General features: G+C 41.8%; 1 protein-coding gene across 1 annotated transcript in view; it reads left to right on the top strand.

The window, feature by feature from the left end:
• LONRF1 (LON peptidase N-terminal domain and ring finger 1) overlaps positions 1–11,029 on the top strand; it is a 37,753-nt gene extending 26,724 nt beyond the window's left edge. Inside the window, exons 8-12 of the mRNA XM_032328879.1 lie at positions 1,539–1,660; positions 3,957–4,115; positions 4,201–4,363; positions 7,244–7,396; positions 9,706–11,029. Of these exons, the coding sequence (XP_032184770.1) occupies positions 1,539–1,660; positions 3,957–4,115; positions 4,201–4,363; positions 7,244–7,396; positions 9,706–9,864 (756 nt within the window). The 3' untranslated portion in view covers positions 9,865–11,029. The remainder of the gene's footprint in view (positions 1–1,538; positions 1,661–3,956; positions 4,116–4,200; positions 4,364–7,243; positions 7,397–9,705) is intronic.
• The last annotated feature ends 3,436 nt before the right edge of the window (positions 11,030–14,465 follow it).

Consider the following 14,465-nt stretch of genomic DNA (forward strand, 5'->3'; position numbering starts at 1 on the left):
ATAGGATTTTTATAGCAGCGTAATAGTCCATTGATTTAACATTTCTCTTACATGTTGAGTATGTAAGTTGGTTTGTTCTTTTTTTTTTTTTTTTTTTTTTTTTTTTAAATATGCTATGCTTTGCGTCTTTGACTATTTCCTTAGGATAAAATTTCTGGAAGGTTGAATTACTGATCAAAAGTCATATATTCATAAGACTCTTAAAACCAATTGCTGCGTTGCTTGGTCCTCCAGAAATATTGTACAAATTTAGATTCCTGTCGGTAATGTAAGAGAGGTTGTATTTCCCCAAATTGAGTACATGAGTATTACATTATATATTACGTATAACATATTGCACCCTGGTTTTCAAAATGTGTTCCCCTGTACTTGGGAACTTGTTAGAAATACAAATTCTGAGCCCCTACTGCAGAGCCACTAAGTCAGAAACTCTGGGCTAGGGCTCAGCAATCTGCATTTTAACAAGCCCTGACGGAGGCTCACGTTTGAAAGCCACTCCTGTCCCCCGTTCCCCAACCTCTCGCATTCCCTCCTCCTCTGTTCCTCATCGGATAATGACAAACCCTTATTTTTTGCCGCATCTGCAGATTAAAAGTACGGCTTCTCTTTAATCCTGTGATTGTTTCCCAAGAGTTGTGCCTCACTAGTTTTATGAAATTATACTGGTCATGTTCTTGTTTCAAAATCCTGGACACACACTCTGACCTGGTCCCTGGCCTCAGGCAGTTTTTAACTTACCTGCAGGAGTAGAAGGTCTCCTTGTCCACCGAGGCGTCCGGGGCAGGCTGTGATGACGGCCTTTTATGTGGTAAAGGTGGTAAAAATGGGCCTCTTGGGAGACGGAAAACTAGTTAAGCAGACTTCGTGGAAAAGGTAAAGTTGCAGCAGGACAGGCAGGCTTCTTCCTAGGCAGGAGGAAGAGGGACGCCTTTAGCAGCTGCAGCAGAGAAGGACAGAAATGCACGAGGGGCAGTTTTTCGGAGGGCTGAGGGAGAAGTACAAATGCACCGTTTTATACAGCGGGGGAAAAGCAACCGCTCCCTCAGGGTCTGAGTGATAGCAGGTGACGGTGGAAGGAAAATCTGAAAGAAAAATGATCTGGGAACTTCACCCCTGAAATAGGGAACCCAACTTAAACAAGGCGAGGGCCTTATTTTCTTTATTTCTTAGCTTTTGTTCCTCCGACAAAATGCTAGTTTGAAGTACCCAGGAGCCACGCGAGAGAAGTTGGCCTTTGGTGTGGGAGAGGGCAGGGCAGGCCTGACTGCTGCTGAGAGAGGATTTGTGGCCACCGCAAGACCAGGGCCTTCTGTCCAGGGCGCAGTTTCCACTGCAGCCGTGTAGCCTTCAGGGTCTCAGGCACGGCCTGGGCAGGTGGACCCGTGTGGCACCATCCATTGTCATGTCCCCCCTCCCCCATTAATTCAGACTCGACTGTATAAATATGTCTTTGAGGCTTTACTCTATTCAGTTCAACTGTTTTGCCTGTTTTATACCGTAGGAAAAGCACTGGAATGTAAAATAATATTGTCTTTTAGTATCTAGCAGATAGGAGGTACTGTGTCACACAGCTGTTGGAAGAATTGATAGTGAAGTATCTGCCTGATGAGCTGTCTGAGAGAAAAAAAATATATGATGAAGAAACTGCTGAGCTCTCACAGTAAGTTTCTTCTCATAAAGTTACTGTGATCCCCACCCCTTGACACAGTAAGGAGAGACCTCCTCCCAGCGAGCTGGATCCTGTCTGCAGTCCAAGCCAATCTAGCCAGAGGCGCATTTTAAACAAACCCTGGTCAGCTTCCCCTGTCCTCAACAGACAGAAGTTTTTAAGAGTTTCTCTGGTAACTTCCAGATCTTCCACTGGAGGCTGGCAACTCGGCTCTTTGCCCCAAGCAGGTTTTTAGGTGGAGGAGGGATTTCCTGCAGGGACTTCAGGCCGTGGAACTGGGAATGGAGCCCTCAGGTGCCTCGGTGCCCCGAGGCAGGACAAGAAGAGGGTTGAGGAGAGAGGGCCCTGATTGGCAGGCGTGGGAGCCAATTAGAGCTTGGGGAAGAGGGTGGGACCTTGAGGCCTGAGACTGAAATTGGAAGGAGTGACTTAGGGGCCAAATTCTCAGTCAGTGAGGATTATTGACTGGTACAGCTGGTATAGACCGCTGTGAAGAGCGAGCACACAGGGCTAGTCGGGGCTGGGGAGGTCGGACCTGCTTCTGTTGCTCTGTATTCTTTCTTCCTCGTCCTTCTCTTCCGTTCTTTTCCCTTCCCGTCTTTCCCTCTTGCTCCAGTCACCCGAGTCTCTCAGATTTTTCCTAGGTATTTAATTTCTTGACTTTTTCTTCCACCCTGAAGAACAGAATTGCAGTTTTTACATAATACTTTGTTTGCTTTCACTATTTTTCAAAATACATTTTTTTCTTACTTTCTAAGAAAAAACTGTGCTTGCAAAATTAGTATGTGTCCGCTGACTGTCTTCACTGGGCCAGGGGCCTTCCACAGAAGAGCGATTTCCAGTGTTCTCTGTACCAAAATGGGTACTGATTGGTCTTCCATGGAACTCGTGTTCTGTTGTGTGATTTTTAGGATAGAAAATATTTTGATACGAGGATTATGAACCTTTTTGGTCAACAGTGTGAAAAGCCAGATATAAGAAAGCCTCAGATATAATTTAGAAATCTTAAATATAGTAACACAACCAAACTCTGCCAAAGACTGGAATCTTCAAATGACAGAGGAAGGAGTCACGGGAGGGGGTGCTGAGTGAGGCAGGGAGGTCGGAGGGACTCTTGCCGCTTACCAACGGGGGATTTTTTTTAAGAGGTAGCTCATCCCCAGGTACTCGAGAGTTTTCCTAAGTAATAGATCCACTGCTCGTCAACGTAGGAGCTGTAAGAAGACCCAAGAGAGTGCTCAGTGAGGGTAGAATACACATTTTCAAAAGAGGAACGAGCACTTGTATTATGAAATATTACTTTAATATAGTTATGCCTTTTTGAAGAAAAACTAGAAAATACTGTAAATGAGCCTGTGGGGAAAGGGAGGAGGAAGGTCACAATCTATAACCTGAAAGGAATCGCCCATGAGCATTTTGATCTATATCCTTCTAGATTTTAATATATGTATAAATACATTTTAAACAAAAATGAGATCATTTTATTCTGTTAGTCTATAATCTCCTGTTATTTATTTTTTTTTTCCAAGTCAACATGTACACATCTTTTAATGAAAACAGTGTTTCATTTTGTGGATAGGCCTATAGGATTTTAGTAGTCCCTCTTCTAAGTTTTGGTTACTGTATACAACGTTACAGTAAACTGTCCTAAAGTGCTTATAGAATTATTTCTAGAAGTTCAAAGGATATGAACTTTTTAAAGTTTTTGACACACGCAGCCAAATTCTTCTCCAGCAGGGTTGTCTGGTTTCAGACTGTCCTCCGCACTGCCGGTTTTTCCCACGAACTTGCCAGGACTGGGCGTTGCCTTTATCCTTCTTATTTCCTGCCAATCTGGCAGTGAAAAATATTCTCTAATTTTAATCATCCTGAAAAAAGAGTTCAAATGCACTAAGAATCTTAGGGATTTGCTTTTTGTCTATTGTGGGAGCTCATTTTTCCTTCTCTAAGAGTATTTTCTGGACAAAAGGTTAACTTAAACTTATATATATTTTAAACAAATTTTTAATACCAAATACTAATTATACCTTTTATTCGTAAAGATGATTTAGCTCTATATAATAACTTGGTATCTTAAATTCAGATTTACTTTGATAAAAGGATCACAGATTTTTAGTATTACTATTGCATCTGTGAGAGCATAATGAAGAGATGCTGATTCTTGCTCTTGGCAAAAATAAAAATCACCGCATTTAGAGCTAATTGTTTATATTAATTTATAATGTGGCAAGCTTCACAGATTTTTTTATGTTCTGATGTGTGATAATGAAACTTTTTTCTTCTTCAGCTTGACCAAGAATGTTCCAATATTTGTTTGCACTATGGCCTACCCCACTGTGCCTTGCCCTCTTCATGTATTTGAGCCAAGATACAGATTGATGATTCGAAGAAGTATGCAAACTGGGACTAAGCAATTTGGAATGTGTGTCAGTGACACACAAAATAGGTACGCTTTTCTGTGCATAAATATTTTTGTTTGTATCGGAACTCGCATGCCTGAACTTTGATATTTATCAGAATTTCTCTCTTAGTTTTGCAGATTATGGTTGTATGTTACAAATTAGGAATGTACATTTCTTACCTGATGGAAGGTCTGTGGTTGATACCGTTGGAGGAAAACGGTTTAGAGTTTTAAAAAGGGGAATGAAAGATGGATATTGCACTGCAGACATTGAATATCTGGAAGATGTGAAGGTATGAAAAAATGATATTTTCACCACCTCAGTATCCTCTGCCCGAGTCCTTACACAGACATGCAGGCTGATACTTTTCCAGGCACATAAAACGCTTCTTCCTCTCAGAGATCCTCACTGATCTGAACTTTGGTATTTATCAGAAGTTCTCTCTTAGTTTTGCAGATTATGGCTGTATGTTACAAATTAGGAATGTACATTTCTTACCTGTTGGAAGGTCTGTGGTTGATACCGTTGGAGGAAAGCAGTTTAGAGTTCTAGAGGTAGACATTTTACTTGCAAGTTACCTTTTTCTTGTCTCATTCTTATGGAGAGTTCCAGGTGAGCCTGGGTGTCCAGAACGTAGGTCTTCATTTCTCCAGGCTCTAGAACCAGCATGGTGCCTGGAAGTATGTGGGCATGGTGGGTGCTGAGTCCATCTAAGTTAGGAAAGCTGCTAACCCCTGCCCTTCTTGATTAAATTTAGTAGTCAAAACTGATACAATCAGCAGACTGAAATGTGACATAAATGTAAACACAAAATCTTTTAAAAACTGCTCTATATGTGTGTGACATAACCTTAATGATAAAGGGACATAGTTGGGTGATGTGTTCAAAGTCTAGGGCTTCACGGAGAAAGTACCATCACTACACTTCCTGGTGACGGCTTACCTGGGGAGGTTTATTGGGATGACCTTCTTGGAGAGGGTTCATGGGGCCCTTCTGATGTTTCCAGTAGCTCAGTCACCATCTGCAGTTAGGTTAGGTACCAAATTAAAGGCAGTTCCTTTTGGAAGGACATTATCAAACCACTGAACTTACGCTCCCTCTGTTCATGGACTTTTCCCACTGGGCCCTTCATTTTAATTGCTTACTGAATGTTGACATTAGGCACTTCTACAGACATAAGTTCATTGAATTTGCAAAACTCAGCTAGCAGATGAGGGAGGTAAAAAAAAAAAAAAAAAAAAAGGTGTTAAATTTGCCTAAGATCCTAGAGGCAGAGTCCTAAAACTGAAAGCAAGCTTTCTGGCCCCTGAGTGCTCTGCTTTCATATGCGGTACTGCCTCTCTGGTGAACTCGATTAGTCTGATATTGCCTGTCCTAGCTTATTTAAAGATGCCATGGGGACATGACACTTCTTTTCTGGTGGGCTGTGGCACAAATTTCCCTTCCCGATGCCATGGGGACACGACGCTTTTTCTTTGCCGGTGGCCTATGGCACATATTTCCCTTCCCCTTCCCCATCACGTCGAAAGGAGTTGAAATTCTGAGCTGATTGATAACGTCTGTGCCTTGATAACCAGACACACTTGGTTAACGGAATCATGTGCTAAAGGCAATATTCCTTGTAAAAGTTTTAGCTTTTTGCAAGTTTACATCTTCACATTTGGATTTGATGACAAATCCCTTGAGTATATAGCTAAGCCTGTGACTGTCGATACGGGGCAAGAGAATAGCATATTGAAAGCATTATGGATTTGAGGTTTAGAGACAGTTCTCTGTCTTTGTAGTCTTAGGAATGTCTCATAATTTTTCCTCCTCCTAAGGCCTCATCCCCATAATGATTTGTTGTCTTCTTTGGAAGAGCTTCTCAAGTTTGTTTTTTACAGCAAACCCTTTTCTTTTTTTCCTTAGTGTAGTGATTGTTTTCTGACGTCTACTGAAGACTTCAAGTTCTACTCGCTTTTAGCCAGCTCCATTTTCCATCTCAGGCACTCACCTTTTTGTCATTGTTTTCTCCAGCACGTGGTTTCCTTGAATTTTAGCAGGGTGCAAAGTAGCAGTTTTCTTTAATACTTTTAACAAGTCACAAGTTTGTTTCCAGCTCCTGTCAAGACCAATGTGTGTTAGCAGGGGATTGAACCTTCTGTCATCATTCCAAGACCAGAATTCAATTGTATGGTTCCTCTGTCTTTTTATTAACAAAATTTACCAGTTTAATCATTTTTAAGTCTGTAGTTCAGTGGCATTAAGTACATTCACACTGTGCAAAAAGCAGGTGATTTTTAATTTCTCATTTCCGATCTTTCAAAAATAAAAAGTATATTGTTTTTATAGTGAGTCACTCTAAAAGTATCAAAGGCTGAGTCAGGCCTGGTGTTTGTTCGGAGGACTTAATGTATGTGAAGTGGAGCACTCCCTGGCACGGAGCGAGTGGGCTAGAAGCGTGTGCCGAAGAAATCAATGCAGAATGGATGAGTTAATGCTCTATTTTCTCTCGTGGGTTCTGTGAGGCTACTCCTTCTGGATCTTAGGTTGCAAGGCGGATGCGTTGAATTTCGTGTTGTCTGCAGGATGCAGGGAGGGATGATGGAGGTAGCCCAGCCTTGGCCTTCAGAGGAAGCACTTCATCTTGGCATAATTTATTCTCTCTTTTCTGATATACTGGTTTTAGTTTCTTGTTATTACCCAGTTCCCTGGTAAAAAGGTGTCCTCATGGTTGTCCTCCATCCCGTTCCTGGGTTCTGCTGGGCGAGCTCTGCCTAAAACTTTCCCCGCTGCTCTTCCCTTTTATTGTTCCACTATTTTCAAGGGCCATTAATCCATAAAGCCGAAAAGGAATGCTAAATTTGCATAGCCCTTTATCCAAGAACTCACCCTCAGGAGTCCCGCTCCCACCTGGAAGCTGTCGGGAGGGTTCCACAGTATTGTGGACAAGTGGGGTGGCCCTCCACTGGTGCTTCTTCCGTCTGGCCGTGGGCAGCACGTGAAGCAGAAATGCATAGTATATATGATATATATTTCTTATATACATATATATTGCAGAGTACTCTGATCCAGCGCTGGACTAGGGATTGCCTCTTTCTAAATTCTTACTATTTTCTCATTTCTGTAGGGTTAGTGATAAGGCACCGGAAGACTAGACACAAGTCTTAACTGACTGTTGTGTTGTTTCTAGGTTGAGGATGAGGAGGAAATCAAGAACCTCAGACAGCTTCATGATCTGGTCTACTCACAAGCCTGCAGCTGGTTTCAGAATTTAAGGGACAGATTTCGAAGCCAGATTCTTCAGCACTTTGGCTCAATGCCTGGGACGGAGGAGAACCTGCAGGTGGGACGGCCTGGGTATCGTTTCCAAAAGTCTTCTTTAAATAAACTCACATTAGTGGATTTTTAAGTTCTGTTTTCCTTTTGCACAGCATTTCCTTGTCCCTGCTGTCTTTCAAGTCATGACCCTGTTCTCCTTTGATGTCCACTACAGTTTGCACAGGAATGGGCAAGGACAGAGTTGTTACCTGAGGTAGCTGTAGCTGTGAGTGCATAGAACAAAGCCCTTCACAGGGGATTTGCTTGAAGGAGGCATAAGGAGTGGAAGGTAGAATATTCTGGTAAAATGGTACCCACCTAGTAAGTTGTGATTAAGAGACCTTGTCAGCCTTGGAGCCAGTCAGCTATTCCGTGACAGCTGGGTTTTGTGTGTCTTCACATTTAACACTTCACTCCTCAAGAAACTTTCGTTCTGATGGTCTTGCTCAGGTACTTAAGGTTTATGTTTAACTTTAATGTATAGAAGGCACTTTCTGTGCAAGCCGATCGGTGCAGTCAGCACTGTAAGACGCACAAAAAGAGGTATCCTCATTCTGGAAAATCTGATGACAGATCCATCAAAACACTAACTTTTAGACCTAAGCATTTTGAATTGATTAAAATGTTGATGGTCAGAGGGTAGTAGATTTCATAATGGAATGTCTAGAAAGAGATGAAGAGGGAGAGAGACTAGATCCCAGTGTGATGGACACTGCCTCTCATTCTGGTTTTCAAAGGCTCGCCTAAGTCTGTCTGAATCCCAGTTGAATCCTTCACCTGAACTTCTAACACCGGACCATCTTCTTTGAACTGAGTATCCCTCTGCGTCCCAGCAGTTGCCACACATTTGTTTTATCGTGGCTACCTGAATCTGATCAGCTGGGACAGAATGGCCTTTGATAATCGTCAAATTGAACAAGTAGATTTTAAATGTAAAAATCCAACCTTGCCTTAACACCCTTCCCTTTTATTATCCAGTCCTCTAGCACTGCTTTCTGGTCGTATTGTCGGGAGTCGACTCCGTCAGGAAAACAAAAGCGGCCACGCTGTATGATCCAGGCGGGAGGGGTTTACTGTAGGACGTAGAGTTGACACAGCTGTTGGCAGAGCTGGAGGACTGAAGATTAGGGACCTCATGGGTGGGAGACAGGGGACCTGCCGCCATAGATCTCAGCCTGACGCAGTGAAGCACCATCTTCTCAAGAACTTGCAGGAAGTTTCTGTAATTCTTAGGAAGACCAGGGAGGTACCCACCAGTATCAGTCTGTAGCAGGTGGCTGCTCAGAATTCTCTGGAATGCTCCTGCGGATCTGCCAACACTTTGCAACAGTCTCAGGAGAACAATGGTTTCTTCTTTTCCAACTTCCACATCTCACAGAAGTGTGCCTCTCCTTAGCCAAGTCTAACCCAGAACCACGTGAGGGAACGGATTCTGGGAAGCGTTTCCAACCCCCTGAAACGCGAGGAGAAGGAGGTAGTGATGCTGAGCTGAGCAGGGATAGTCCACGGACACAGCAACCTCAGTGTGATTCCAGGAGATTCTAGAGGGAGCACCTTTTGCCATTCTGAAACCTTGGGTTTCAGGTTCAATAAGAAGCAAGCCCGTGTGCAACAGAAGTGCCTTAAAAATTCTTGTGTACAAATTCCAAGTTCTTCCAGTAGCTCGCAGACAGCCCTTGCAACACCAGAGCAGCATCCGAAGGACTTCTTTGCTGGAAATGTTTATTTTTTAAACAAAGCTAGAGGCGGAGGCCTTTTCGTATCTTGCCTAGGATTCCACAGTTCTTTGCAGACATTTTTAAATATCCACTTAACGTTTTAGATATGTATTTTAAGAAAGTAGTTCTGAGGACAGTTTGTCCCCGTGGTACATCTGGTGTGTCGCTGTCTTTGACGGCTCGTCTCCTCTTTCCCTGGCTACTCCATGTGTGTCTTTCCCATTGAAGACCTCACCCCTCATGCAATTCGAGAGAACTTTTCACTGCCGCCGCTGGCGTCTTAGTGGAGAGAGGTCAGACCTGCTGCTGAACAGGACACCAGGCACAGGACGGTCCCCAGAGGTCCGCAGCCTGAAGCAGAGAGACCCTGGCGCAAGGCAGCGCGGGGCCAAGGAGAGAGGGCCGGCCCTGGCGTCAGGTCTGGGTTTTAGTCTGGTGTCCCCTTGCCCCCTTTCATTCGGGCATAAGAGCCTTCCTTACCTGCCTGTTAGAAGAATTTGAGAGACACTCTTGGACACATAGTAAAGCGCTCAGTGACCAGTGGCTTGTTGGTTTGTTACTGCTTTTGTCCCAGAGATGTGCCTTGTATTAACACTATGAACTTGATCGTTTTTAGGCAACCCCTAACGGACCGGCTTGGTGTTGGTGGCTGCTGGCCGTTCTCCCTGTAGATCCCCGGTACCAGCTGTCTGTCTTGTCGATGAAGTCTTTGAAAGAACGGTTGACAAAGATACAGCATATACTGACCTATTTTTCTAGAGACCAATCTAAGTAAACTGACTGCTTGGATCTTCCTTTAAAGTTACCCTGATCTGGCTGTGCCAACGGCCGGATTGTCTGCTGCCTTTTGCACATCCAGTGCTGGTTTGAGAAATGTAAGGAAACCCTTTTTTTTTTTCCCCTTCCTTCAACCTCCTGAATCATGTGGTTCTGCAAATCAATACCTTCAAGTAGGACGGAGACCACTAAGAACTTGCACAGAAAAACACGCACTGAATGTGTGTCAGACCTCTACATTGTCATGAAGTTGCACTATGTACCATATTCTAAAAAAACGAAATGAGACCCGTGTGTATGTGGGGTGTGTGTGTGTGTGCGCGCGCGTGTGTGCATTTTCTCTGGCTTTAAAATTTTAAAAGAAAAAAAAAAAGCCATAGAGAGCAGACCTTGCTGAGGGTTGGTTATTGCCCGAGTTTACAACAGCAGTGAGACAAGTTTTTGCGAGTTGAATTCGCCTCAGATGTATCTGTCCTAAATGCTTCTATTTGCACAAGTCTGTAAGCTACGGTATTGAGTATCTCTCTCGGTTGGAAATCCTGCTCTTGCTGAACTGTCTTGACCACTGACTATGACACAGTTCCTTATTTATATAAATACTTGCGTCCTAGAGGCCGGCAGGCTGGGGATGCAGAATCTAGAGCCAGTTTTCAGGAACAATTGCAAACCTGCCATGGTACTGTGCATCTATTCATAAAACACTCAAAACTGTGAAAATATGGTTTACATTTAACTGTACATAAAGGTAAATGGAGAACTCAACTCAGTACCAGTTAGTTTGTACATTTTAGGGGGCTTTTCACATTAACTGCCCATCTATATAATTTATAGTTTGACATGATGTGTTTAAAAGAATTACATAGGATACACGCATTAAGGATCTGGGGGAGGAGGAGAAGCTTAATGTAGAACTAAGCTTTTAAGGTATGTTTTATTTTTTAATTCTGGTCTTGGTGCAAATGTTAGTTATGCCTTATTCATATCACAATTAGATCACCATGCTGTGACATGGTTTATATTCTTGCTGCCCTAGATACTTTTGTAATTATTTGTTGCAAACTTGTGACTGTCCCTATTAACTTTCTTTTATGTAAGTACTTTGTAAAAGTTTCTTAAACTTTTGCTTTTGCTTATTTAATTTTGAATAAAAGCTAAATTCATAATAATTTTTTTCTTATATTTTAGGTCAGTGTCATAAAGATCAGATGAGTTTTGCTTATTGTTTTGTGACACGAGAAGTTTATAGCCTTCAAAATACTTCTTTTGATCATATTTGACTAAATAATCCAGTGTCTGAAGGTGGCTTTAGACCCTAAAACAAACCTTTAAAGTACCATTTTTCAACATTTAGAATTAGGGTAAAGACATGATTCTTCACATTACCCCCATTGGAGATTCCTAGATTAAACACCAGGCCCCAATTTCCCGGGTAGGATTTTCCAAATATAGATAAGTCTTTGAACAGCGAATATTCTTATAAAAAATATATTCACAAATGACTGTCTAGTGAACTCTCCTTTGCCCCCACAATTATGCTAATTTGTGCTAATTAGCTAATTTATGCTAATTATGCTAATTAAGGATTTGTTGAAAGAGTGGGCCATTCCCCAAAAGTACCTTACTGGTAGTTCTGGAGTGGTAAACTTTCTTATAATAAACTATTGAATGCCTGTCGAGTAGTGTCCGGGTAGTAATACACATGCAGATTTTACCTGTAGTTCTCAAAATATGTAGGAGAAAGAAGTAGGATTTACCTGATGCTGAATCTACGGCTGATAAGTGCACACACAAATGGGCATGAAAGGATCTCTGTCTGCATGTACATACTACATGTACATACATATGTGTACATGGGAATTCATGAGTTTTATCATTTGACCCTAATTTTGTGATGAATGTTCTGTTATTATGTCTATAGATTTTCTTAGAACCCTGGACAATTATTTTCATCCTGTACCTTACGAACCATTTATCCAGAAAGGGAAACAAAGACCTGATCGATTTCTTACCCTCATCACTTGACATGACTAAGTTCTGTCACTTTTGAACATTTCAAGTCCAAGTAGCTAGTTGCTGCTCTTCCCTAAATACGCCCGCCTCCACATGCCCATATCTTCCTGTTCTTCAAGGAACCCAGACGCCTTCACTCAAATAGAACTCTGAACTCCATAGCACTTTCCTTGTACTTTGCTGATGGCACTGATGGAGGAGGTAACTGAATCGTGCATAAACCCTCTCACGAGTATTATGACTGGTGTCTAGCAGTTTGGACAGATTTAATAGGCTGACCCCTGAACTGAAATAAATGCCCATTAAGAAGAGAGACTATATAAATATGGTTAGACTGAGCAATGCCTTTGGCTTCTCTCCTCCAAATCCAACAGAATGACAGTAAAGAAAATGAAATCTAATGATGTTGTGAAACCAAAAATCCATCAGTTGACAAATGCTTTTGAGGAATTTCTGAGATAGGGAAACAGGACATGATCTAGAAGACGGAGGAGAGCACAGCTTTGTGGAAGTGGAAGACTGTCCCCCAAACTAGGGGAGGATCTTAGAAGACTCCAGAGGATTTCTGGGGGAGCTAACACCTGACAAAAGTAGATCATTTGGCTTTTTCCCTACTTGGGCTGAGCTGTAGGTAGCAACAACAGTAGTTCTCCAGCCAAATCGCAGAATGGGGACACTGGGCGAGAGAAGGCCCGTGAAACATTAGCTATAGATCCCCAGTAAGAGTGTAGATCCCCACACTCTTAAGACCGCAGAAGACTCCTGCACTACCTCATGTGGCCGTGTGTCCCTATGTTCCCCCACAGTTAATGGAGGCAGGTGACCTGTGACTGAACCAGCAATTCCGAAAGAATGAACAAGGATCCCAAATGTCAAAGATAAATAGACAAGTCCTAGAAATTTGAGGAAAAATTCTAAATGAGACAACAAACAGTCTTCGATTTGAGGATGTATAATTCCAAAAAACCTGGAAATCTAAAAAATGTTTTTAGACAATCCCTGGTACCACAGAAATATTCAACAGAAGTTTGTTGAATCAGTGAATGAATCATAAAAATAAGTAGATGAGCAAAATAGAAGAATGCATGCAAAGAATGAATGAGTGAGGTGGAAGGTTGGATGGGGGCCCCTTCCAGAACACAAGGAGAGACCCGTTAAAGTGTGAGACGTGGAGGATTGGTTCAAATTTTAACATCCATCTAATAGAAGCCTTTTAAGGAGAGTGCAAGAGAAGAAGCAATTAATACAAGTAGTTTTCTCAGACCTCAAGACAAAAATAATCTTGCTTTCTCAGGGACCAAACTGACTCATTTAAAGGGAAAGAAGGCGAGCTTACACAGGCAGACCGAGGACAAACAGAATAGCAATAACTCCATTGTCTGGCATTGATCTGCAATGACAGGACTGGCCTAGTATGAATTCAATATAAATTTTCTTCATAAAAAAATAAATTTTCTTCATAAACTAATGCTTAAATGCCAGCACTTTAAAAATGTTAAGTGGTTTTATACATTAAACATTTATAACAGTTTTTAATAAATGAGTTCTCTTGTAGACCTGCCTCCAAATAGCTTTTGGCTGTTCACCAAAATTAAATGTATGCGTAAGGATTTTTTGGGGTCCTGGCTTAGGGTATTGAAAAGAGCATAGGCTTACTTTCAACATGTAGTAAGACCATATTTAATCCACAGAAGAATCCTGTGAAGTAGGCATTCTCCTTGTACGGATGAGAAAACTGGAAGACTAAGTAGTTAAGTGACTGTCAAAGGATTTACACAGGTAATGTGCGGTGAAACTGACTTTGAACCCAGGCATCTGGCTCGACCTTACCACCGTATCAAGTTATAAAACCTCTAAGAAGGTCAGTGTGTAAGGAAGGGTCTGGAAATGATTCACTTGACTTTCTGACATCACAGGCTTGACACATGATAGGCATTATACAGTGATGAAATTAAAGCTTGTTTTTAAGCAGCTCACCCAGGTTGTGAGATGGCCAAGTCAGGCTTGGCCATATACTTGTGGGAGCAGTGTAAATTGCTAATAACCTTTTTAGAAAGTTATGTTGCAGTGTATGTATCGAGGATCATTAAAATGGTCATATTCTTTGACCCAATTTTAAAGGAAGTACATTAATTCAAGAAAATAGAATCCACATGAATGATGATACTCTTAATGTCTCTAGAACAGCAAAAACTTAGAAACAACCAGTGCCTATTATTGGTAACAAATGGAGAGAACATGTGAAAAAGTACAATCCAAAAGTACAATTATACCACAATTACCATGGTATATTTAAAAAGTAGAAAACACTATGTAAAAATGAAATCAATAAACAACAGGTGGTATATTTTTCTTTAGAAATTCCTGTATGTGTTTCCTGTAGGGATGGCCAGCCATCTAGAGCTCATCTGTTCAATCTACAACTACTTACTCCTTGGGATTTACTATTTGAAATTGTGATTCCGTGAACCTTTATGAACAGCATGGTTGCACTGATCAAGTTTGTCATGTTTCAAGTACACAAAAGCTTGAAGACCGGAAACTGGAAATAGTAGTCAAGAATGACTGTAGAGGCATATACCTTTAAAA

Source organism: Mustela erminea, chromosome 21, assembly GCF_009829155.1.
Source record: "Mustela erminea isolate mMusErm1 chromosome 21, mMusErm1.Pri, whole genome shotgun sequence".
Taxonomy (NCBI): Eukaryota; Metazoa; Chordata; class Mammalia; order Carnivora; family Mustelidae; genus Mustela; species Mustela erminea.